This window comes from Panthera uncia (assembly GCF_023721935.1).
Source record: "Panthera uncia isolate 11264 chromosome C1 unlocalized genomic scaffold, Puncia_PCG_1.0 HiC_scaffold_4, whole genome shotgun sequence".
Lineage (NCBI taxonomy): Eukaryota > Metazoa > Chordata > Mammalia > Carnivora > Felidae > Panthera > Panthera uncia.
The window spans coordinates 98,951,488-98,977,377 of NW_026057585.1; the positions used below are offsets into that span (position 1 = coordinate 98,951,488).

A 25,890-nucleotide genomic window follows, 5' to 3' on the forward strand; every position below is an offset into this window, starting at 1 on the left:
CTCTCTTTCTCTCAAAAATATATCAACATTAAAAAAAAAAAAAAAGTTTTAGAAGAAAGTAGCTTTGGGGTCGAAGGTGCTGGGCGTCCACGAGATTGTCTGAGTTCGCTCCCAAGCGCATCTGCAATTCAGTATGTCTCACCCGTCCCCCCAGACTAAGCCCTCCAACCCCAGTAACCCCCGAGTCTTCTTTGACGTGGACATCGGAGGGGAGCGAGTTGGTCGAATTGTCTTAGAATTGTTTGCAGATATTGTACCGAAAACTGCAGAAAATTTTCGTGCATTGTGTACAGGAGAAAAAGGCATTGGACCCACCACTGGGAAACCTCTCCATTTCAAAGGATGTCCTTTCCATCGAATTATTAAGAAATTTATGATTCAGGGTGGAGACTTCTCAAATCAAAATGGGACAGGCGGGGAAAGTATTTATGGTGAAAAATTTGAAGATGAAAATTTCTATTATAAGCATGACCAGGAAGGTTTATTGAGCATGGCAAACGCAGGCTGCAATACAAATGGTTCTCAGTTCTTTATCACAACAGTTCCGACTCCTCATTTGGATGGGAAACATGTGGTATTTGGTCAAGTAATTAAAGGAATGGGTGTGGCAAGGATACTGGAAAATGTAGAAGTGAAAGGTGAAAAACCTGCCAAATTGTGCGTTATTGCAGAATGCGGAGAATTGAAGGAAGGGGATGATTGGGGCATATTCCCAAAAGATGGCTCTGGTGACAGTCATCCAGATTTCCCTGAGGATGCAGATATAGATTTAAAAGATGTAGATAAAATTTTACTAATAACAGAAGACTTAAAAAATATTGGAAATACTTTTTTCAAATCCCAGAATTGGGAGATGGCCATTAAAAAATATACAAAAGTTTTAAGATACGTGGAAGGTTCAAAGGCTGTTATTGAGAAAGCAGACAGATTGAAGCTGCAACCTATAGCTTTAAGCTGCGTGCTGAATATTGGTGCTTGTAAACTGAAGATGTCAAATTGGCAGGGAGCAATTGACAGTTGTTTGGAGGCTCTTGAAATAGACCCATCAAATACGAAAGCATTGTACCGTAGAGCTCAAGGATGGCAAGGATTAAAAGAATACGATCAAGCTTTGGCTGATCTTAAGAAAGCTCAGGAGATAGCACCAGAAGATAAAGCTATCCAGGCAGAATTGCTGAAAGTCAAACAAAAGATAAAGGCACAGAAAGATAAAGAGAAGGCAGCATATGCAAAAATGTTTGCCTAATAAGGAATTCAGTTTTACTTACATATGCATTGATTGTATAAAGGCAATAAGAAAATTTAAAGGTTTCTGTCTGTTATAGATGATCCCTGATGTGTTTCCTTTGATACTTCGGTTTCTCATTGTTTACAGTTTAGGAATACTGAAAAGGGTTCACTCTTAATAAAACGGTGTTACAAAATAAAAAAAAATAAAAAAAAAAAAGTTTTATAACTTTGCAAAGTGCCTGGGTGGCTCAGTAGGTTAAGCATCTGACTCTTGATTTGGGCTCAGGTCGTGATCTCACGGTTCACGAGTTCAGGCCCCAAGTCGGGCTCGCACTGCCAGTGCAAATCCTGTTTGGGATTCTCCCTCTCTCTCTCTCCCCTCTCTCTGCTTCTCTCTCTCTCTCAAAATAAGTAACCTTAAAAAAAAGTTTTATAATTTTGCTTTTCATATTTAAGTCTTTAATCACCTGGAATTGGTTTATTGTGTGTGATGTGAGGTAGAGGACCGGTTTTATTTTTGTGTGTGTATAACCAGGCGTCCCAATACCATCTTTTGAGAAATCCAGCCTTTTTTCCACTAATTTGTATTGCCAGGTATGTCAAAAATGAAATTTCCAGAAATGCGCGAATCCACTTCTGGGTTCCGTTTTGTTCCACTGGTCTGTCTGCTCCTGTATCAGTACCTTCCTGTCTAGCTTTTGAATAATTGTTGATATTTGGTGTGGCACTTCCCCACCTAGTCCTTCTTTTTCAAGAATATTTTGATTATTGGCCCTTTGCTCTTCTGTAATGTTTTTAGAAGCAGCCTGTCTTGCTCCACAAACTAACCACTTGGGATTTTAAATGAAATTGCATTAAATTGCATCTGTAGATCCTTTGAGTTCTGGGCTTTCCTTATTCCCCCCTTGCCTACTTGGACAGTCTCTCCAAGCACATTATGAAACACTTCTCCACACTGTTTCCTGCATGCCAAGTTGCAGCCTTCCCTTGAGAGAATATAGAATAGATTTCAAAACCTTTGTCTTCTGTGTTATGTCTTTGAGGTAAACTTTGCTTGAAAATCCAACCATAAGAATTTGGGGCCGCTGTTCAATTTGCTGCCTCCAGAAAGGAAACTCGGGCTCTTTGGGATTTTGCCTTGGCTGTGTTTCAGAGCCTAGTTCTGTGGAGTGGGAAGGCTTGCTTGTGTGCCTTAAATGTCTATGGGACAGTGCTGCACGAGCTAATAGGAGCTCATGAATGCTCTTACTATTAGTAATGCCCAAATGCCGGAAGTGTATCTTGGCTTGGAATGAGAGAGGTTCCTGGGAAGTTTTCTTGGCTCTGTTTTCTCCTTAAGATTTATATAGGACGCAACAGTAATTCTTTTGTTGTTGTTGTTGTTGTTGTTGTTGTTGTTGTTGTTGTCGTCTTTCTGACTCCAGGGTAATTTTTAAGGAGAGATTTGTTAACCACAGTATTGCAAGTTTTCTTAAATACACTGGTGTTTTGACCAAATGGGACAGAAGTGCACATTAAATTCATAAAAATTCTTTTCCTTACCTTCTTGGAAGCTTGGAAACTCATTCTCCTTCGCATTTCTTTTGAGTCCTCTAGGCCAGTGTGTGTGTGTGTGTGTGTGTGTGTGTGTGTGTGTGTGTGTGTGTGTTTTAGGGGGAGAAGGGATAGAAGTCTTCCTTCAGGAGATAAAGCTCACCAAGCAGCTGATCAGGCCTTTGTAGGCCTTGAATTTGCTTTGTATTGTGGTGTTTTGTTTTGACACCAGGAACTAGAAGTACAACATTATCTGATCTTCTTAAGGGCCCTTTTGGCACCCAGGGAATTCCTGGATTTCCTGTGTGAATTAACATAAAGCAGGATTTAAAACTCTGCTGTAGCCTACCCCACTACTTATTCAGTCTTCTTTAGGAATTGGACCAGCTCTTCCTTGGATCATTTGCAACTCATCAGGGCCTGTGCTTTACTCAAGACTTTCTGAGTAGACCTGACCCTCTGTCCAGACAAAGGGCAAGGAGGCAGGAGGCAGCCTGAGACTCTGGAAGGAGGGGCTCTGCGGCATCATTAAAGACATTAATAGTCAGCTCAGTCATTATGCTGTGACAGGTGTTGGTATTCTTTATTCAACTGTTAATTTATGTGTGCAATCCATTTTGATTTTAGACCGTGAACATGTTAAATTTTAAAATGCAGTTAGAATACTTCAGAAGCTAGGTTTTCCCCCTGTGCTTCTTCTAAAGAACAGCATTGGACCAAGGAATTCTGGGAACAGAAGATGGGAGGACCTGAGACCCCAGTGGCTGGCAGAAAGAGCCCTGCAGGACTGCTCTCGGGCAGGCAGGCCCCAGAGGAGAATGTGGGCAGGAGGGACTCTCTCTAGTCAGAGACACTTTGGGTTCACTTCTGGATTGTTGTTGAAGTGATTGTGGTCATTTTGTCCGTGGAGAAACACACCCATGACCGGCACGGTGATGGCCAGGCGTTCACCTCTGTTTCGCAGGGGCACTGATCACATCCGCTTCTCGGTTCTGCGCACAAGAGTGAGACATTGTTTAGCTGGGACTTCTGAGAATTTAAGTCATGGGACTAAATAACACGTAGCCTGACTTCTTTATTGGCAGTCTGGAATTACCTTCCGGAACAACTGAGTAAAAGCATACAGAGCTGTGCTGTCTCCTATAGCTAGAGGGAGCGAGGGAAATACCTTCAAAGCCTTTGGTTGTGGCATCAGAGCCTTTGATCCAGATCATATGTGACAAGAATTTTTAAGTGCTACTCATCAAGCCAATTTTCCTCTTATCTGGGGTTAGTGTTCAACCTCTTATCTCTGCTCTTGCCTTAAGCAGCTAACACTTGCCTCTTTATTTGCTGCCCTATGTGAGTAACTGTTGAAATGATTGCTTGAGTTCCCAGGGGAGAATCCCTACTCTCCTTATTAACACTGTGTGGGGGTGTGGGTGCTCTTAGTAGCCCAGGGCTTCCAGAGCGGCACATTACAGCACCATCCCTGTAGGGAGAACACTGCCACGACAGTGTGTCTTGAGGGGACAACTCTGCTATCTGTGTCCACTCGGAACTCAGGGATAGAGCGAACTTTACAAACGTCCTGGTTCACCCCATCCCCTGACTACACGGTAGAAAGACAAGCACACAGTGGACTAGACTGCAGAGCCCAGGCCCCCCGAGTCACTGGGCCCCAGGATGTTTCGGGGTGATATAGTGAGTTGTACAACATTTTTTTCCATTCTCAGTTCAGCATCAGAAATGCAGATTCTCTATAGCTTAAACTCCTGAAGGGTCTTCTGAACTTTCTTTCTGCTTAAAGAGTTTGTGATCTAAGCCAGTAATTTTCAGTCTGGGGTTTGTGACGCTCCAGTATGTTCCACATTATCATAAGAGAATATTTTTAAAGTTCAGTAATAGAGTTCATTGTAATTAGGTATAATTTTTAACATAAGTATATGTCCTTTGATGTGTTTTAAGAGTGGATTTATGGTGTCACGAACTTAAATAATGGGATGTTGCAAGTCCCCCAAGCTCGACCTTTCCAGTCTGTCCATCGAAACTAATTCTATATTGAAGTGTCCAAGGTAGCCAGCTAAAGATTAGCAGGTACGTTATCTTGGTTTTGTTTTCATTCCTGCTGAAAGGCTTAATGATACTATCTGTTCTCATTCTCTTGCTCATTATCTAAGAGTGGAGAGCTGGGGCTAGGCAGAGAGAAGACTTTATAAGTTGCCTCAATGAGGCAGTTAGGGAACCTAGGTCTCTGCTGTCCTGATGGTTCTGTTTGGGGATTTCAGGGAGAATGCTGACCTCTTTGATCTGTGCTGTCTTCATCCTGTGAACTGGCCCCAAACACCATTGTCATTCACGATGCCTCACATTCCCATGTTCTCTGGCCTTGTTACGTGCCAGTAGTTTCGGGAGACATGATAGAGGAAGGAGAGAAAGTCAGTTACGGAGACTATTCTTGGAGAGATTTTTTTTCTTTTATTCAATTAATTAAAATGGTTCGTTAAGTTGAACTTAGCTTTGAGCTTCTAGTCCTTTTCCTAAATGGAAGCAGAATAAAAATAATGCGGTCACTTGTTGAGAACATGTGCCAAGCCCCTATTTAGCTCTTTGATCCTACCCACCACTCTGCCGAGGAGAGGGCTGCCAGAGAACCACCCCGGTTAGCACAGGAGGGGATAGGGTCTCGGGGAGGCTAGTCAGCCTTCCCTCCGACACGTAGCTGGCGGAGGTCTGGAAAGAACTCCGTACGGGAATAGGGATGCAGGCGGAAAAGCCTTATGTGTTGCGTTACTAGACTGCAGAGGTAGATTCCGGCTCATTGTAGTGTTTCGGTTTGCGGTGAACACAGGTTCATGGGTACAGATGAGAGGCAGCTGTTTGTAGCAGAAGATGTTCGTGGCTGACCTGGGACGTGTGGGTCTCGTTTGGCCACCCAGCCGAGGTTTCTGGCCTTACCAGGGCTTGACCGTGTGCTTGCGACTCCGGGGAGGTGGACGTAGCCGACGCAGAAATACGGCCGGTTCATCTCCGAGGCCCGTGTGAGCATTTGAGCCGTTTCAGATCCTTGTTTCTTCTTAAATAAGATTGTACTCTTTTCACTCAGTTCAGCTCAATGCTGCTTTTTATGTCAGAGTTTTAAAATACTTCAGGCATTTGCTACTTCCAGAAATACTGAGTTTGTTTGCATTCTCCTGATTAGGACTTTGTGCTTTCTTTGTGCCTGGGGTGCGGTTACCCTCCAGTCCGCGAAAGGGGCCGTGCCGGGGCCACCCTGCGGGCTGCGGGCCGTTCCAGTGTCGCACACCGAATGGTCATAAACACTGGCATTTTCGGACCTGCCGCAGTCTGCCAGCCCCTGTACCGAGTGTGTCCCGAGTATCGGCTCTTCTTAATGTCACGGTCCAGTGGGCGGGGTGCTGTTGTCTTTCTCTGTCTTCACAGCGAAGAAACAGAGGCCCAGAGGGGTTAGGTAACCTGTCTGAGTGGCACAGCCTGTGGCTGCCTTTCTCATTCTGAGTGCTGTGGTTCGGGGGAGGCGCGCCAGACGAGACGGCTGGACAGTCAGTGTTGAACGTTGCTCACCTCCTCTTTCCTTCCTCAGCGGCCCACCCCCATCACTCGTACGTCCAGACGGACACACGCACACATGTTTACCATCTGACCAAGATTCCAAGCCAAGGCCCGAGATGGAAAGTGAATTTTTTCATTCACGTGGAGGGAGCTGTGAGTGCCACCAGCTTCTGCTGACATTGGGATCCTTGTGGGCAGAGAGTGGACCTGGGATCATCGCAGCCACGGGCGGTGATTTCCCCACTGGTGCTTCAGGCCGCAGCCCGGCCGGCTGACCTTTTTTGGCTTTGTTTTCTTAAAGAGTCGTATCGGGACTTCTAATTTGAAAGCATAATCCCAAAGCCACTCGGCATCTGCCTGCAAATAGCCTGTGTGTGCTGAAGCGCTCCCCTCCTGATACTGAGCGCGGGGCCTGCTTTCACTTCTCCAGGCAGACTTCACTACGGCCACCTTCTTCAGTGCGCTTAACACAGGCCCCAGCCGTTCTCACGTCACAGACCAGGAAACATCCAGCCCTTGAGAAATGGAAGTTGTAATTGTAGTGTCCGAGTGTTCAATTGGCCCAGAGTCGGACACCCTTGTTAATTCAAGTTAAGACTCTGCCCCTGGGACGGCGTCAGGCCAAGGCTTGGGCGGCTCATCACGCAAGTGATCCTGGCCCAGTGGTTCTGAGCGAACATCCGCGTGTACGTGAGGCAACACTGGGGGACACTTGTTCTCATTTTACATTTGAACATCCCTCGGGACAGGAAATAATTTTCGTTTTTGAGTTACCCTAACAAATTAAGTGGATTGAGGGACTCTTTTGGGGTTGTTTTTTGTTTTTTACTTTAATGCATGAAGTCCCATAGCAGTACTTAATAATCTTGAGGAGTTTAATCCTCATAGCTAATTTCCTGTCTGCTCACGTTTACAAGTTTGAAAACCTTCACTGAGAGATTAGCAAATTTCTTATTTCTAAAATTGAGAATATATAGTTTTTAGGAACATTGATGACTTTTGATTTGCATATTCTTTGGTCAAGTGTAATTCTGATGCGTGTATGGCTGTGATGCATCTCAGTTCAAATCAGTGAGCATTTGGGGCGCCTGGGTGGCTCAGTTGGTTAAGTATCTGACTCTGGGTTTCAGCTCAGGTCATGATCTCACGGTTCTTGGGTTCGAGCCCCGTGTCGGGCACTGGGCTGACAGCAGGGAACCTGCTTGGGATTCTCTCTCTCTCCTTCTGTCTCTCTCTCCCTCTCCCCCTTCTCCACTCATGCTCTCTCCCTCTCTTTCTTTCTCCCTCTCAGAATAAATAAACGTTTAAAAAAACATTAGCGTTTATTGAGCACCTGTTTCATTCCAAACACTGCTAATTATTGCTGAGGATACAGATTTTAGAGGGACCACATCCCTGTTCACATGCAATTTAGAGTCCAATTGGGAAAAGGAAAAGTGGGGAATCCGGTAATAGACTTAAGTTACTATTATCCCAGATTCAGTGACATACGAGCCATAAAAGGGTCACAGCTAAGTAAGAGACAGATGGTATTCATGGAAAGAGGCTCCCTGTCAGCAAAGATAGTGTGTATGGGTGGCATATAGACTGGGTGCCCTAAAAGGTGCCTAGGATTACAGCAGACAGAGCTGATGGAATGAACCAGCAGCGGCGCGGGTAGAGGCGTTCCAGGAGCCTGCCCCGAGCCAGAAGGCGGTGCCCACGGGAAGGCCCCCAGTCCCCCTTCTCCGAGGGTAAATGCAGCACGAGATGGAGCCTGCAAAGGTCCTGGCAGACGGCAGAGCAGCCTTTTCAGGAGCAGGCCCCTGAGGGACACCTTGGAAGTTCTGCTCTCTGCCCCGACTTGGGCCCGCGCAGTGGGGCTCCTTGGCCACAGGCTCAAGCCCGAAGTCGTCTCGCGGAGGAGTCTCGACCTTTGTGTTCTCCTCCACTGCAGACGGGTTTGACTTCTTTTGGGAAGTGAAGCAATAGTGGATACGGGCCGGTGTCTCCAGCTTTTTAAAGCTGTTGAATTAATGAAGAGTTTGTTGACTTTCTCGAGTTGTTTCTGGGGTCTCACGTTTGAGTAATAAGGACGCAGAGCTCGTCCATCGGCGTCCCTCCCTTCGTGCGCCTTCGTGTCAGAGGTGGCTAATGTTCAAGAGTGGGCTTTCTGACGGCACGTGGAGCCTGCAGAGGAAAATGCTTTCCTAGAGCAGCCAAGAACGCCTTCCCTTCGCGTCTCAGACCGACTTGGGGGTTGGTCTCAGACGTTAACTTGGGGGTGGTCAAGGTACCCTCCTGGAGGAGCTTTGCCTCACCTCTTCCTGCTGTCCCGCACATCGGTCCAGGCGAGAAGAAGGCTAGAAGAGTGGGGTGACTGAGGTCGCTGTGACAATGACATTGGTAGTTTGTCTCCAGAACGGGAGTCGGCAGGATTTTGAGGCAGACGAAAGGCGTGCTGCTCGGACGTCTGCGCCATGCCGCGCGAGAGGGAGTCGGCCCTAGAGAGTCTTTCCTGCCGTGCGGTTTGCTCCGGAGATCTGGACCCGTCCAGCTTTCCCGCGCAGGACGCGGCCAGGCCGACGCCCAGCTCTCCTCGGGGTGGGCCTGCTGCCACAGGCGCGGCCTCCCCGAGCAGCTGCGTTCACGGAGGGGCCCCCGGGGAGCGAGCCTCCGTGCACCCTTACGGGCCCCACGCTCGCACCCGCACTCGCGCCCCGGGCCTCCCGGGGGGAGCCCTCGAGGAGACCCACGTACCGCCCGGGAGGAGGGAGCCCTCCGAGCCCGTCGCCCACGCGGCGACCGGGGGATCCGCGAGCCGCCTTCATCGACTACGACCCGAACCTCCGGTGGCCCCCGTCGTGTGCGTTTCCTGAATGCGGTGCACGCCTTCGTACGAGTCACCCGGATCAGCTTCCCGGAGACCCTCGGACCACCGGGCCGCTGCGGTCAGAGTGCCTCGCACACCCGCTCGTCCCTGGACTCCAGGCTGCGTGACCTCCCGCCCGGCCATAGCTTCCTGGGCATTGAATGCCGAGCCGGGAGCGGCGCGAGCCTGACGGAGCCTGGCGCTTCCCTGTGGGCGCTGGCCGGAAGGATTGGGGGGATGAAGAACAGGTCTGAGGAGGTTCTTCCTCTGCGTGCTGCTGGCACCTGTCTGTCCCACCCTGTGGTCCTCTTCCTTCGCACCGCACGTCTCCAGGTGGGCCGGCTGTCTGACGTCAGGGCGTCTGTGAGGCGTCCGGAGGTGGGCTGCGTCTCCCGGGCCACGGCGGAGCCGTCGTGACGAAGCCCGGGGGGAAATCTGCCGCCCAGAGCTGCCAGACTGGGGCAGGAGGCTCGGCCCCCGCCGGTAGGGGCCGAGTGTCCACACGGCGGCCAGTGGCTTTACCGCTTCCCCGCGCGGCGGCTCCTCCTTGACGCCTGCTCTTCAACCCCAGACGAACGCTGCTCCTCCCTGCCGGCGACCGGCCCTGTCAACTCTTCTCAAAGCCTGCGAGGTCGCGTCCGGCAGGGGTCGCGCCCGCACCCCCTTTCCCGCCGGCCGTCCGCGAAGCCCAGTCCTTGGGCTCGTGTGTGTCTGTCCGCTAGGGCCGCGCTGACAGAGCAGCCCGGGGGGGGGGGGGGGGGGGCTTAAGCGGTAGAACTTTGTTCTTTCGTGGTTCCGGGGGCTGGAAGTCCACGATCAAGGTGTCAGCGGGGTCGGCTTCTCCTGAGGCCCCCTTTCCTTGGCTGGTAGACGGCCGTCTTCTCCCTGTGTCTTCACACCGTCTTCTCTGTGTGCCCATCTGTTTGCAGATTTCCTCTTCTTGGAAGGGCACCGGTCATACTGCGTCAGGAGCACCCTCATGACCCATGTTAGCTAATCGCCTCTTCAAAGACCCCGTCTGCAAACACAGTCACATTCTGAGGTGCTGGGGGCCAGGGCTTCAGCATGCGATTTGCGGGGAAGGGAGAGACACGTAACTCAGCCCTTAAGGGCCTCGTGGAAGGTGGCTGCCCGCCCCCTCACCCCCCTCCCGGGGTTCTTCATCCACGAGCCGCTAGGACGGTCGCTCGCCACGTGTGTCAGATGGGTAAGACCTGAGCACAGGTTTGGTTTGCGAGCTTGTCTCGATCTCTCTAAGATCTTTGCCTTAGGTTAAATCCAAAATTCAGGCCAAAGAGAGGACATGTTTCACATCTGCGTCTAAGGAGGATGTAAAGCTGTAATTGTGTTTTCGTGCTTCGAAGGGTAATCTTCGCCTCTGTTCTTTTTATTAAACAAATGTGATACGGTGACAGAATTAAATACCCCTTCCCCTCCTTTCTTTGTAATGAGGAAGTCTGTCCTTTATTTTACAATTCGACTTGCAGAAATGGATTGTACTTGATAATTTGCTGTGCGTCCATAAAAACCATAAAATATAAGAAGCAATGTTGCGAGAGTGGCTGTTCTCATTTCCTGGCAGTCATTACATGCTTCCAATACAAAAACATTTTTCTCCTAACTGTCCGTTCTGAGCTCAAAAATGGATCTCCCTCCAGCCCCTGTCATTCAATTATCACCTCGGGAAATGCACAGATATAACTGATGATCCCTTTAAAACGTCCTGCAGCATGCCATCCTCTCTCATCCTTCATCTTTTGTCCTGTTCCCGTCATTAAATGTTACATCGCCAATGTATATTTTATAGGGTGACCCTGGCGGTGTCACTTTGATACTGTGCAGGGATAATAAGATTGCACATATAATGAAAGGCCGATAAATAGAAAAATGTTTACGACACGGAGAATGGTGCTTTTAACAGTTTTATGGCTTTCTCTTTTCCTCTCTTCTCTTCTCCCCCTTTGCTGGTAGAATTGTGGTTTTGTTACAGAACGAGAAAACATTAAGAAGGGCGGTGTGGTAATAGAACCGACAGCGGTGAAATCCCACTTGCCCTGTTGCTGAACTCCAATAAAATGAATTCAGCAAATAATGAAGTATTCGGCTTATAGGAAAGAAAGCCGGTTTCAGTGAATGAATTCTTGGGGGTTCGGGGGACCCTACAGAGAAGACGCGATTCTTCGCGTGGGCGTTATTGTACTTAAAATGTGAAGTCTTCGACGGCTCCGTAAAACCAGGGATAGAAGCCCCCGAGTGGGCCCTGGTGTGTGGGTCCTGGGTTAAGTGAAGGCCAGTCTTGTCGCTGCATCGGGACTGGCCAGGCTTCTGTGCCACAGGCTGGTGTAGGCGCTACACGGGGTGGGTTTCAGGCTGGGCCTTAGACGGATTTGTGATGGCCGTGACTCTGTCTTCCAGCAAGTCATTTCCAAATCTGTTTTCTGGTTTTTATTGTTGTTATTTTTGGCTAAATGGAAGAATCTTCTACGTGTTGCTTGACTGGTAGGTGTCTTAGTGGAGCTGCTTGGAGAGGTGGCGAGACCAAGAGGTTCAGGAGACCCGCCCATTGGCCCTCGACTCATCTCCGTGGTTTTGAGCACACTTCGAAGCCACCACCTTTGATTGATGCTTCCTGCTGGAAGTGATTTGGAAAGATGCTTTGTAGCACGTTCAGAAGCCATGTTTTGAAGGACTCTGCTTGATCAAACTCTTCGCCTTCCTCAGAGAAAGAAGAGTTACTGCTTTTAGGTCAAGAGGCCTGTGAGGGTCACTTGCTTGGCACATCTCTGTGACATACGCAGCCTAGAGCCAAAAGTAGGCCAGAGGGCTTTGTCCATAGCGGGAGCCATTGGATGGCTTGAGGCGTGGCCGGCAGGTTGTGAGGGGTGCTCGCGGCCGTGGGCTCCCAGGGTCTGTCTGGTACAGTCCTTGGAGCTTGTTCCTGGTGTGGGAAGTAGAACGTATTTGCCTAGGCTCGTGCATAATTCTGATTGTGCACTGTGCCAACCAGATGTTTTTCTGAACCTGGTACCCCGGCTTCGGGCAGGTGCGGTTCTGTACTTCTTGGGTGCGGCATTGGGGGGTGGGGGAGGTGGCTCCGCCCTGGGATGGGAAGGCTGGCCACCCATTGTTATCAGGGACGCACAGTGCCTTCGTTTGCTTTTCTTCCTAAACTATTCAGGGTCCATTGAAGAGGTTTAAGATACTCCCTAGGTGAAAGATAACCCAGATTTGAGCCTCTGGCTTTAAGAAATACATCGATTTCCCCTTAGTTCATAGCAGAGTGGTTAAGAGCATAGGACTCTGGAACCAGACTCCCAGGGCTACCATTTGAAGCTGTGTGAGCTTGGACACATGGCTTTGTCCCCTGTGCCTCGGTTGTCTCGTGTAAAGCAAGGATGACGCGATTTATGTGTTAGGGTAGCCACGAAGATGACGTGTATATTAAGGAAAACATTTATTGTGCTTAGCCCTCATCGTTGCAGATTTCATAAGCCCGGTGAAAGGTGATTGGTGGTTTATAAATCTGCTGAATGGGGAAGTGGCATTGGATTCCTAAGTCCACCCTCCTGTCAGCCCGTGACCCCCACTTTCAGACCACTGCTTCTAGACACCGCAGGCACGTGGCTTACGTTTTCACGGGCCCGTGGAAAATGAACTAAAAATAAGAACAGTGTAGTCATCGTTCATAACGCTGGATATCAAATTAAGGAACTCTTCTTATTTGGATATAGTCTGTCTTTTCTACTTCTTTAGAGCTAGAGTGTCATTTCTTTTATGAAATAATGATGAGATCAAGAAGCAGTTATTTTTAATGATCTTATTTGGCAAAATAAAAAGTCAGTGATCTGGTATCCATTTCTCAGAAGTTAATTTTTTTAGAGTTAATTTCAGGTGAATTTTTTTTTAATATTTATATATTTTGAGAGAGAGAGAGAAAGAGAGAGAGAGAGAGAGAGATAACGAGTGGAGGAGGGGCAGAGAGAGGGAAACACAGACTCCGAAGCAGGTTCCAGGCTTCGTGCTGTCAGCACAGAGCCCGATGCGGGGCTCGAACTCACGAACTGTGAGATCATGACCTGAGCTGAAGTTGGATGCTCAACCGACTGAGCCACCCAGGTGCCCCAATTTCAGGTGAATTTTAATGCTCAGGGAATACTCATCTCCTCAAATGTTTACTGAATACTCAAGATATTCAAGATACTGCCCTAGACTTGTGGGTATTTGCCAAGGAAGTAGGCACAGACTTGGGGACACTAGGTCACTCACGGTTACGGTTTGGGGCACCTGGATGGCTCAGTTAATATCCAACTCTTGGTTCCAGTTCACGGTTCGTGGGTTCGAGCCCCATAATGGGCTCCGTGCTGACAGTGCGGAGCCTGCCTGAGATTCTGTTCTCTCCCTCTTTCTCTGCCCCTCCCCCCATTCACGCTGTCTCTCTCTTCCATTCATGGTTACGGTCCAAAGGAGAGCCTGTGAGTACCAGGAGAGAGACACGTGTGGAAAAGTTCAGGTGTGCAAATATGATGACCTCTCAGGGGCTTGGGGAGAAGGAGAAGGAAGGCTTCAGGGAGAAGATGGCATCTGTGGTGACCTGAGCCCTGACTGGTGAGGACTCGGATCCAGACACTGAGGGGACAGCAGCCTGGCCGTCGTGTTTGGCACAAGCCAGGGGCTGTGAGGGTGGGGAATGTGGTAGAAGGGTCTTCTGTGGCCAGAGGGAAAGGCCCGGGAGAGGCAGCAAGGCGACTGGGCCTTTGTTCTGTTCGTCTTGAGGAGCCTGGGGCCTTCACTGTGTGGAGAGGGAAGTGACCAGGTCAGAGCTGGGCTTTGGGGAGACTGAGCATCTCTGTGGGAGAGGACAGGCCTGCCTAGGAGCTCGAGTCTGGACATCTGAGTGGAGGGGAGGTGTGGGACCAGACGGAGAATCCACAAGTGGTCAGCAACTGAAGCAACATCGAGCTTAGGAAATCTCGTTACAAGTTTGGCTAAACAGAAAAATGTCTCTGTTTCAGTTTCTCCACAATGTGTAAATAAATAGTGGTCATCATTATTTAAAAAAAAAGACAATTCTTCATCCTGCTCAACTAGGATTTTTTAAAGAGAGGTTGGGGGAGTGCCAGTTTCCAGAACATCTCTGTGGGCGTCTTAGCGTGGCCTCTTACAACCTGTTCAACCCAGGAGAGCGTCACCCGCTTTGAGTCCTCTTTCTCCTCCCTCTCCTTCACCCTGCCCCCGAGGAGCCGGAGGTGGGTCGGGGAGACCGCCTCGCCCAGACGCAGGCTGCCTCCTCGCCGTCGGGTCCTCTCGCGTGGCACGTTCGGTAGGTGCCCCTCCAGCCTGTTGCGCGCGGAAGGCGGTGATTCTGCCGTGTGCCTTCGAGCAGATCGTCATCCTGTCACGTGCACTCTGAGCCCACAGAGTCGGTGTTTAACGATTAGCAGCAGAGCCGGCTGACGGTGTCGGGGCTCCGTCAGGGATTAGGGGATTCGGTTGGTTAACAAAAGAAGGAGCCCAGGAGAGCACCGCTTTAATTACCAGAGTTGATGCTGGAAGACGACCAGTTGCCCGCTGGAAAAAGATCCGTAAAGGTGGCCGCTCCTGGACGTAGCTGATGGCGCTACCCGGCACCGGGCTCCTCACCTGAGCTGTTGGGGACACTCGTCAGCTCCAACCCTGGAGTCCTCGGGGAGCCAAAGGAAAGAATGACTGTCACAGGAGCCTGTGCCAGGAAATTTTACTGACTTGCTTCACGACCCTCGAGTTAGTTTTGGCCAAGAAATGCAGCTGTGACTCCCAGGCAGAAGTGGTCGTGGATGTCAGAGGGCCCAAGCTCAGCTGCAGGGTCAGAGCACGCCGGTCCGAGGGCTCCCCAGGGGCCTGGAGCGCGCGGGCTTGCCCGGACCCGCTCCAGGAGCCGGGGCCACGTTCCCCTGTGGCCTTGACCGCCCTTGGGGCCCCGGCTTGGGGAATGAAGTCTGAGAAACAGCTCTGTGCCATGTTTCCTTCTCCCTCCTGCCCCTTCTGCGTCTGAGACCTTGTTTTGTAACTAGTCATTGCCTGCTGGAACTTCTCTCTGGAAAAACACACCTTCTTTTGATAAAAGGGGCTGGGGCTTTAGATTTCTCCGTTCCATCCAGCAAGGGCGGGTTTCTTTACTTCTCTACCTGGACCACCAAAGAAGGAACTGGATGGTAACTGAAGGGCATCATCCTTCAAACAGAGTTTTTGCAGCAAAACACCTTGATTGTAACCAGCTGTGCTTTCGCATGCAGACTTAAGGGAAGGTGTGGATTGGGTGGAGATCATTTAAGTGTACTCTCTCTCGTATTCACGTTAAAATATTTATCTAGCATTGGAACAGTTAATAATAGATCTTAAAGAATTAAAATAACTTCTCCTAAACGCTTACTTTCTAACCCCTGCAGTGGGGTATGTCAGTTGTGTGCAAAGGTATGCATTTGTCAGCCCTACCACACAGTGGGTCCTGTCCCGTCGCATCAGCGGACAGGGGCAGGTGGGCTTGAGGGGCCTGAATGGCAGCTTCAGAGAAAAGCTGTGTTTCTAATGCCATTATCCATGTGGAGGATGGCTTCTAGGCCTCCTCCCCACCCCTGCTGCCCCTCTGTTTTGAGTACGCGGTACCTGGCTCCGAGAGGATGCCTGTTGACGCTTTGGTGGAGAAGAGGAAGTTAGCAGCGGCTGTCCCTCCTCGGGGGGAGGAAGCATTGGTGGGTGGCCTCCACTGGGGACCTTCTGTGGCTGGTGCCTGGGCACTCGCTACGGTGCAGGGACCCAGATAGAGTCCTTCCTTCCTTCGTCCCTGCCCCTCCTGTGCACGTACCAAGGACTGGTTTGTCAAGGCCTTCCTTGGCCGGACTGAGGCCAGCGGGTGTTAACCATTTTTCCTGCTGGTCACGGAACCGCACTGCGAGGATGGGAGATACAGGAATAGGGCCCTGGACACCGAATTGAAGGGAGTGTGAGAGAAGAGGGTTGTTTCCAAAAAACCAAGGCCTCGCTTGGCCTAACAGTAGGTGGCAGGCTGCAGGTACCCCATGGTCTGCGGGCACTGTGTCCAGCTTGGGGCGTCAAGACTGGTTGGTTGTGGCAATAATAATATGTTATAATCACAAAAATGGGGACTCAGTCCTGGGCGTACCCTTATGTTTCTAACATTGGACAAAAACGACTGACTACCTTTTCGCGCCTCCACGTCGGCCTCCCGGGGGTCTCCTGTCTTGAGTTGATGCTGGGCCGAGGTGAGAGAGAACCCAGGGAGTTGAGGGCTTGCTGCTGTGCTCAGTTCAGGACAGACCTGCCCCCCAGTGAGCCCTTGACCCTCGCTGTGCTTACAGTGCCTTCTCGCTCTGCCATCTGTCCTGTGCCTTCACTTCCCCGGGGTCCCTTAGAAGACACATAGTTGATCTCACTTTAAAAAATACATGCGTGTTTGTGTGTGCGTGTGCGTCAGGCTGGACAGGTTACAGGTTCCCCTCCCGTAGCGTTGCGGTGCCTGAAGGCAGGAAATAGTCTTGTCTGCAGGCATCGTTTTAGCCAAGTGGCTACAGGCAAATTAACCTGCTGGTCAGACGGGAAGGAGACCCCGTCGGGTTGTCCCCTGCTGCAGGGCTGCGAGCTCCCACCTCCAGCCCCTGCCCGCCTCTGCTCTTACACACACACATGCGGTGGGATGCTCACTCTGGACCCTGGGACGCGTCGCCAGTCTGCTGTCCACCTAGACGTACCAGCAGAACTTACCTGAAGGCTGCCAGTAAGTGCTGAGCAACCCCGGTACCCCTCACTCCCCATGCTTCAGTTCAGGCTGTCTGGGCCGTGGAGCCATGAAGGGAGCGTGCCCTGCCATTTTATGTCAGGCGAACTTGATGGACTCACGGTCTAACACGAGGCGACACAGAAGTACAATGGTGACCGGGGAGGAGGAACCAATTCTCCTACTGATTCCAAGTGGTGGAGCCCAGGAAGCTTCTGGATCACAGGAGTGGCTGTGATTGAGCTGTCTGCTGGTGCCTGGAGCCTTTTGTCAACCTGACACTCTCTATCTCTCATCCCAGCCCCCACCCACCCAGATAGAGGGCTGCACAGAGCATCTTATACCTCCCTTTTCCTTCTGTCCCCACCCCATGTTTGCTTTTGGATGGAAAATCAGAGAAACCTACAGGGGCCTGCCCCCTCCCCCCTCACTGACTTGTCTGGGGAGAGGACCTGCTGTGCAGAGCCTGCCTGGGAGGGAAGCCGGTGCCTAAATCCAGGAGCAAATCTCTTCTTGCCAGCGGCTTTTTGCTCATGACCTGTTGGGAAAATCCAGCGCCCCTGCCCCCCCTTTCACACGCTGCAGAAAAGGCGAAGAGTTGGAGAGAGAGAGAGAATCCACTAAATATAGACCAGTGGCTTTAAGCGCTTCTCTTGGCGAGCACTGCAGCCCATAATGCTGTCGACCGGAGAGGACGTCGCCCCCTCTCTTTCCCTTTTTGGCCCAGGCACTAACCCAGTTTAGTCGCTCGTGCCGTGTGCAGTTACAGCACAGAGACGGGAGGTGTGCTGGCTGCGAGGCCTTGTCGCGAGGTGGGGGAGAGCCCCGGGAACAAAACCGCCGCCGCGGCCGTTCGTGTCCGCGTTTATGCCTCTGTGTCCGCTTGCAAGCAAAGGCGGGAGCTCATTTGCAAGGCTGCCTTTGTGGAGCTGCCTTTTGATCGATGATTGCCTGTGTTAATGTTTCAGCAAGCTATTGATTTCTGCCACAGCTTTTGTTCCTGAATTTATGTGCAGCGGGTCTCTGCAGCACACACTATGCATGTTTGATTAAAGTTCAATTGACTTCGTTCCTGGTGAGGCCTCTAGCTGCCTCATTCCGTGTTTGTAGAACCAGACCTTTTCCCGACATGTTCTTTTGTTTGTGCTCAAGACCTAGCCACCCATGCAGTCACCAGTATGCTGTTTCTAATCCGCCTAGATTCGCTCCGTTCCAGTGTTTAATCCCTTCGTAGACGGTACAGTGCTTGAGAGGCAGCTAATAAAACCTGGCCTGGATTTTTTTTTTAAAGTTAACTTCATGGCTGTGTAATTGGTATGCGTAGCATATATACCGTAAAAGGACACCCACTTTAAGCGCAGTGAGGTCACCGTTCAGGGAGTTTGACGACCGTAAACCCGCGGGGCGTTTATGGGATTTATTCTTTCACCCCGAAAGGTTTCCTCATATTCTTTTATAGGTAGTTTCCTACTTCTTGTCCTCTGGACTCTGGACAACCACTCGTTTACTTTTTGTGATTGTAGATTTGCCTTTTCGAGAACAGACCCCCACAGTCTGTACTTTTGTGTCTGGCTGCTTACAGTCAGTGTGATGTTTCGAGGTTGATCCGTGTTGTCACGTAGATCAGTAGTTTGCCTTTTTACTACCAAGTAGTATCTAGTAAGTGGATGCACGGTGATCTGTTTCTCCCTTCTCCCGTTGAGGGGTATTGAGATAGTTTCCAGTTTGGGGTGGCAAAGAGTAAAGGTTCTCTGAACGTGTTTACGTGGAAAAGTCTTTGTGTGAGCGTGCTTTGAGCATGCTTTTATTCTTTTGGGTAAGCACCGAAGAGTGGGATCAACTGCTGGGTCATACGGTAAATGCTTAGCTTTGTAAGAACTACCAAAGTTTTATGAAGTGGGTGAACCATTTTATATTCCCACCAGCCATGTATGAGAGTTCTAGTTGCTACCCCATCTTCCGGAATTTTGAAATGTGTAGTTTTCATTTTCTGAACTGGTTTTAGGCCTATAGTGGAAGGGTCCTTCTGGCTTGGTCGTTTGATCCCTGGTACTGAGAAAATAGAATGTGTTCTGGACTCTTTTTCTTGTCGGAAGGCTATTCTTTCCTTTTTTTTTTAAGGTTTATTGAGAGAGAGAGAGAGAGAGAGAGAGAGAGCGAGCGAGCAGGGGAGGGGCAGAGAGAGAAGGAGAGAGAGAATCTCAAGCAGGCTCCATGCTGTGAGCACGGAACCCGACGCAGGGCTCCGGCTCCTGAACCGTGAGATCCTGACCCGAGCCCAAATCAGGAGTCCAACAGCCAACCAGTTGAGCCACCCAGGTGTTGACAAAAAGTTGATGATTATTTCAGTATTAGGTTTCTTCGTCATGTCCCGATTTTCTCACATACTTGAGGAAGACACAACACAGCAGGAGTGGAGGTTAAGGTTGGGAACCCGGCTTTTCTTGAGCCTTTTTCTGCCCAGTGTGTGACGTTAGGCCAGTATCATAGCCTCGCTGGACTCTGGCTTGCCCTATTTTAATCTGTGAGTTATGCTGTCTTCTAAGACCATTTGAAACTCTTTCAGACATTCATGTTTGAGAAATAGAAATACATTGAACCTTAACACAGGTTAAAATGGCACAGTTTCACTTACAAGCAGGTTTTTTTTTTGATAAATATAGTCGAGTACTGTAAATATATTTTTTCCTCCTTATGATTTTCTTAGTATCATTTTCATTATTTTATTGTAAGCATGCTGTAAAAAATATATGTAGCATATATAATACGTGTTAATCAACCGTTTATGTTATCAGTAAGGTTTCTGGTCAACGGTAGACTGTTTGTTAAGTTTTGGGAGAGTCCGAAGTTGTACCTGGGTCCTTGTGTCAGTGCCCCTCACCTCCAGTCCCTTGTAACTGTGTGAGTCAGTATCGTGTCACAGATCAACGTTGTACAAAGGTGTTAGGATGGCTGCTTTTTAACAGCCTGTAAGTCAGGCTGAGGTTTGGCAGAGACCCTGCTAGCACCTTCCCACCTGATTTTCTCTCCCATTTTTGATTCCTTCTCCCTCCTGTAGCTTCACATTTCCTCTTACATCCCTGGCCTTTCTCATCCACTGGCCCCTAAAATGACTTCAGCTAGAGGAGGTGGGAGGAACCACTCTGGGGTCTCACATCCTTCCTTCCAGCTTCGGGATTGGGCCACGGTTCACTGCACTAGTTGCCCTTTTGAACTGATAGAGCATGTCACGCTGGCTAAGTATTGAAGGGTGACAGTGACTTGCCTTGGCTTCTGTTCTGTATTTTCTCGTAGGAGGACCGGCGTCAGATCAGTTTTGTATCCGCACAGGTCCCTTAATCCCCCACTGGGTGTCTGAGTTTGTTCCCTCCAGCCAGCCAACACCAGAAGATCAGTAGAGATAAGTGACTTTCCAAGTCGGGAAAATGGGAGATAAAGAGCAGGAGCCAGGAGCTTCTCAGATGATGACCTCAGGGGCTCGGGACGCTCCGGTCACCACAGGGACAGTTGTAACCTACATTTGTAGAATAACATGTGACAGACAAACCGGTCAGAAATCCAAGGGCATTTCCTACACTTTCCCTTGTTCGGTTACTGTCTCGTGGAACTGGAAAGGGGGTGGGGTGAGCTTGTAGATTTGCCTGTGCTCGTCCTTGGTGGCTGGCTCCTGGCCTCCCTTGGCCTGGGGTCACGCTTCATCTGTTAACTATTGGCAGTCACTAGCATTTTGCTGAGTGGCACTTGGAAAGACTGAAACCTATCCACAGCTCCAAGAGATACATGCTATGGACCTGTGGAAGCCAGTCCGAAGTTCCTCTGAACCACAGGCTCCTTTAAGGGTCTGGCAGCAGCTGCGGTCCCACTTCTTAGAAAATGCACAGGCATAGAATCCAACTCTGAGCAGTGAGCACTCAACACACGCGGGTTACCTGCTTTGCAGAAGCCGTTTCCCCACTTAAAACCTGCCCCCTTCTCTTCAAACTGACTTCTCATCGTGTTCTAAGGCCATTGCTTCTGGGGGGTGTTTTAATGAAATCTCGTCTAATGGGGTGCTCGGCAATCACAAGAGTTTGTCGCCTGCTATCTGCTCTTCTCTCCTTCAGTCTCTCCAGCACTGGCCTTTCCAGCTAGATGGATCTCAGGTCACCGGAGAACAGAATCTCTCGCTCTGGCTCTGGCTCTGGCTCTGGCTCTCGGCTCCTCCATTCACAAAGCAGTGAGCCTTCCATGAGGCTAAGTGGTGCTCTGGCCAAGTGGCTCCAACCTTGGGGTACGAGTTGCTCCCAGGATGACTTCCAGGATACACTGGTCCACCAAGTTGATTGTCCACAGGATTGATTCAGTTAGAGAAGATCAGTGTGATCTAGGCCCTCTCACTGCTTTAAGTGTTTTTGGGTTTTTTTTCCTCTAATTCCAGGTGAAGATACTTAATCTTGGGATGTTTAAGAAATTGGTCTTTGTCAACCAGGGTTAACCAAACGTGGCACAGGGGTAGCAGAAGTGCCCCTTTTTCATGGTTGCATTTGGGTTCATGTCCCCATGCTGTATTTTTTAAAAAGATGTCTTGCCTGCCTTTCTGCTGGGCCATGAAAACCTTAAAGACCGACCTTGTGGGGCACCTGGGTGGCTCAGTCGGTTAAGCCTCCCACTTTGGCTCAGGTCATCATCTTGCAGTTCGCTGCTTCGAGCCCCGCATCGGGCTCTCTGCTGTCTGCACAGAGCCCGCCTCTGCTGCTCTGTCTCCCTCTCTCTCTGCCCCTGCCCAGCTCGTTCTCTTTCTCTCTCAAAAATTTAAAAACGAAAGACTGACCTTGTGACATGTGGCATTTCATCTCTGCATCAGTGCCCCTGTGTACGTGGCCCTCAGGCGTCACCTTCAGGATTTTGTACCAGCTTGTCCCACTGTGGTCACTCAGACCGGGTGGAGGCCGTGGGGCAGTTCTCCTGGGTTCGGGGTCTCCTTTTTTCCTGACCCCGGCTCCCCACCACCTGAGCGCCTGAATTGTTGGGGTTTTTTGGAGGGGGAGGGGGGTTGTTTCTGGAATAGCCTAAGTGGCCAGGCGTTCCCTTGTCACACCTGTATGATTTCAGTGCAGTGCGGTGAAGAAACCCATCTGTGCACACACACGGTTAGCGGGCGGGGATTTTCCCTTTTCTCGGTTGTTTATTGCTGTACCTCCATGCTGGCGTCTGGCACGTGACAGCTACTCAGCAGGTACTTGTTGAATGAATGAATGTTCTAGATATCTAGAGGTTCTGCTCCCCTGGGCTGAGGGGACAAGTCCAGTCCCCCTCACGACTCAGGAGCAAAGCGTCCTTTGCGCTCCTCCCCAGCACAGCCGTTCCCAAGTAGCTCCTGCTCCTGGCAGAAGAGGGAGCTGCAGGGCAGGGAGAAGCCATCCCCGAGCCCTTCTTCACCGCTGGCCCTTCTCTCCCGCAGGGGGAGCTGATCACCTTCTATTACTACTGGAAGAAAACCCCCGAAGCGGCCAGCTCCCGGGCCCATCGCCGGCACCGCAGGCAGGCCGTGTTCAGGAGGATCAAGACCCGCACCGCGTCCACACCCGTCAGCACGCCCTCCAGACCACCCTCCAGCGAGTTCCGTAAGTGCGGGGCTGCTCGCTGTCCCGGTTCTGGGCCTGCACTCACAGGTGTCCTTGTCGCAGAGTGGCTTGGGGACATCATGTGTGTGGTGCAGGCGTATGAAACTTGCGCCTGGATGTAGCACTGACTTGGGGGACTTGGTAGGAGAGGTTCATAACTTATTTATGCATTTAAATTTTTTAAATAAACTCAACATCATTGTAGCTTTTTATAAAAACGTAAGTCTTGACTTGTCCTGGGGTGTTTTCGATAATTTCAGAGGAGATTTCCCACTTCATGGCGGGTGTTCTGTTTGAGTTACTGCGTTGGTATTGTGTTGGCAATAAGATTCACATTTTCTTCTTTTTCCTCCTCTTGGTCCCAGTGTAATATGCAGAATAATTTGATGTTTTCTTAACCTTTTTTTTTTAATTATTTAAAAAAAATTTTATTTTAAAATGTTTTGTTTTTTGAGAGAGAGAGTGCGGGTGGGAGAGGGACAGAGAGAGAAGGGGACGGAGGATCTGAAGTGGGCTCTGTGCTGACAGACTGACAGCAGTGAGCCCGACGCGGGGCTCGAACTCACAAAGTGTGAGATCATGACCTGAGCCGAAGTCGGACGCTCAACCGACCGAGCCACCCGGGCGCCGCAGATACCTTCTTAACCCGTAAAAGCTGGCGTGCAGCAGCGGGGCCGGTGGTTCTGTCCTGGCCCAGGGCGCTCCGCCTGAGGGTTGCTTACGTGGGACATGCAAACCAGAATCGACCCAGTAGGGCTGGCAGGGGCGGGACTCGGTGGAGAGGGAGCGCCTCGGGACGTCCACATGTGTCGGGGAAAGCACTTGGATGCACTTCGCCTGCTCCCATTCCCAGTTTGTGGGCATCCGTGCTCGCCACTCCGGGATGCGGGTGTGATGCCAGTCCCCCGAAATACGGTAGGGCAGACCCTCGGGTACTTCACCCAAGTTTTCGTTCTGATCACCGGCCCCGAGGAATTCAGAGTGGGCCTTCGTGAACACTGCCCCTTCCAGGCGACTCTGGTGGCTCAGAGCCTGGGGCAGGCCACGGGTCACAGGTGGTCCCGGTCTTGGCCAAGCATGATGGTGTCTCCCCCATCCCTGTTGTGTTCCTGCCATGCCCAGTGGACCTGAGTTCAGCCAGCGAGGATGACTTTGACAGTGAGGACAGCGAGCAGGAGTTGAAGGGGTACGCCTGCCGCCACTGCTTCACCACCAGTAAGTGGGGGTCTGTGGGAAGGCGGGGAGGGGGGGGCGCTTTCGCTGAGGCAGGCCAGGTTCAGGCGCTTCCAGGTTCGGAACGTCTCGTGAGTCCAGTTGAAGACCTGCCAGGGAATCGCTGGCTTGACGTCCGCATTGCGCTTCAGGGTTACTTGAGAAAAAGCAGAAGTTCGTATTTGTTGTCACTCCCCTGTCGAGCAGTCAGTGTGGTCGGGGCGGAGGTGGCGGGTATTCCTGAAATCCTCTCCCGCCCTGGGAGAGAGCGGCGGGTGTCTGTCCGAGCCCACGGAGGGGCCCCCCACCCGCACCCCTCTTGCCTCACACAGCCTCCAAAGACTGGCACCACGGGGGCCGGGAGAACATCCTCCTGTGCACGGACTGCCGCATCCACTTCAAGAAGTACGGCGAGCTCCCCCCCATCGAGAAGCCTGTGGACCCCCCACCATTCATGTTCAAACCTGTCAAAGAGGAAGACGATGGGCTCAGTGGGAAGCATAGCATGAGGACACGGCGCAGTCGTGGCTCGGTGAGTCCTCGGGCAGGTGACCTGGGCCGCTTCGGGTTACTAGGACGCCCGGGCTTGTGCCTCCCGGGAGGCTGGGAGGTGACCGGTTTTATGTAGAGGACCAGCCTCCTTGAAGGAGTGATTGGCCCCAAAATACTAGTTCTGTCTGTGGGTCTGGGAAGAGCCTCTGTTCTCTCCTTCCCTCCCTCGTGTCGTCCTCGGGGAGTCAGTGGGGTATGCGTCCTGAACTCAGCGTCAGTTTCTGGTTCAGTGCGTGCCCTCCAAGTCCCTCAGACCTGCCTCTGGGCCCTGAGCCTGACACCTGCAGTGGCCGTGTCTCTGCTGCCTAAACTTGCAGCTGCCTTTTTTTTTTCTTTTAAATAAATATTTGATCCAGTTTTGGAAACTTTCGGTACATTTTTGTCCTCACTATATAGCCCTTTTCATAAAGAGGTTTTGTTTTCTAGGTTGGAAATATGTCAGCAGGGCCTTTGGGAGTGAGAGTTCTCACTAGGGATACCGCCAGAGTCTTCCCCCGTGGCCAGCCTCCCCAGCGGCCCTTGCAGGCCTGTAGAGGGCACCGTCCACCTTCCTCTGACCCTGGCATCTTGTCAAGGCTGCCGCGCCCTGGCCACCCAGCACATGGACTGGCGTGAATCATTGTATCCCCATCTCCTCTGAGTCCCATGGCTTTGCAGAAATGAACCGAAGTGCTTGGTGGTTTTAGGAGCTGAGCCACATTATTTGTCGGTTTATCTCTTTGGGTCATTTCCCATCCTGTCAGATGAAATCAGCAGGTGTTTGGTTTGGGCAAGGAAGTGGGCAGTTCCGTGGAACAAACAGGAAGGGTGGGGTGATTTAAAGCAGACCCTGTGTGTGATCGCCATTCTGGAGAATCTGGCAGAGTAAACGGCCCTCGCCAACTTCTGCCCCTCGGAAAACCTCGCTCGTTTCTACCGCACAGCATCCAGGACCATCCCTGGAGATGAGCATTTTAAGTTAAGAACTGCTGTCTCCTCCATGTGAACCCACCCATTCACCCCTCGTTCCTCCCTTCAGTCTGCATTGACCCCCACACCGTGAGGAAAAGCTGCAGGTGCCTGTCACTTGCCAGGCACCCTGGTCTGGGATTTGCCATAGGGCAGGTGTTTGGGTCTGCTCCCGAGGCTCCAGCATGTATGCTGGGCCCAGGTGGCCCACAGCAGAGCCTGGGGTCCAGTCTCACCAGCCTCTGGTCTGGGTGGGCAGATGTCTACACTGCGCAGCGGTCGTAAGAAGCAGCCAGCCAGCCCTGATGGTCGCGCCTCGCCGATCAATGAAGACATCCGCTCCAGTGGCCGGAACTCACCCAGCGCTGCCAGCACCTCCAGCAATGACAGTAAAGCAGAGACAGTGAAGAAGTCGGCCAAGGTGAGGTGCCTGTCACCCAGGGTAGCGGGGGCTGCTTGGGCCTGCCCCCTCATTAACACCCCAGGTTGCTGGAGTTGATGTTCAGCTCCCTCAGACATGGGGCTGCGGGTCGTTCCTGGAGCCGCCCTAGGCATCAGCATTGCCTGGCCTAGGGCTGTGGACTGGGGTCTGGGGTCTGGGGTCCAGGGCCTGGACAAAGGTGGTCCGCTGCAGCTCC

At 51.0% G+C, this 25,890-nt stretch overlaps 2 protein-coding genes and 1 long non-coding RNA gene across 11 annotated transcripts in view; all 3 read left to right on the plus strand.

Moving 5' to 3' along the window:
• Positions 1-2,245, plus strand: part of LOC125913616 (uncharacterized) — a 4,811-nt gene extending 2,566 nt beyond the window's left edge. The window contains exons 1-2 of one of the 2 annotated variants that reach the window (XR_007455055.1): positions 1-45; positions 1,449-2,245. This is a non-coding gene — a long non-coding RNA (uncharacterized LOC125913616). The remainder of the gene's footprint in view (positions 46-1,448) is intronic. The other variant, XR_007455054.1, reaches the window with a different exon arrangement.
• Positions 1-25,890, plus strand: part of RERE (arginine-glutamic acid dipeptide repeats) — a 426,890-nt gene that overhangs the window by 392,288 nt on the left and 8,712 nt on the right. For all 8 annotated transcript variants that reach the window (XM_049618826.1, XM_049618828.1, XM_049618825.1 and 5 more), the window contains 4 exons: positions 22,378-22,540; positions 23,663-23,755; positions 24,085-24,284; positions 25,512-25,673. In XM_049618826.1, coding sequence (XP_049474783.1) covers positions 22,378-22,540; positions 23,663-23,755; positions 24,085-24,284; positions 25,512-25,673 — 618 coding nt within the window. The remainder of the gene's footprint in view (positions 1-22,377; positions 22,541-23,662; positions 23,756-24,084; positions 24,285-25,511; positions 25,674-25,890) is intronic.
• Positions 57-15,598, plus strand: LOC125913611 (peptidyl-prolyl cis-trans isomerase D). Its single transcript, XM_049618843.1, has 2 exons — positions 57-4,839; positions 6,347-15,598. The coding sequence occupies exon 1, from the start codon at positions 134-136 to the stop codon at positions 1,244-1,246; it is 1,113 nt and encodes a 370-aa protein (XP_049474800.1). The 5' UTR covers positions 57-133; the 3' UTR covers positions 1,247-4,839; positions 6,347-15,598.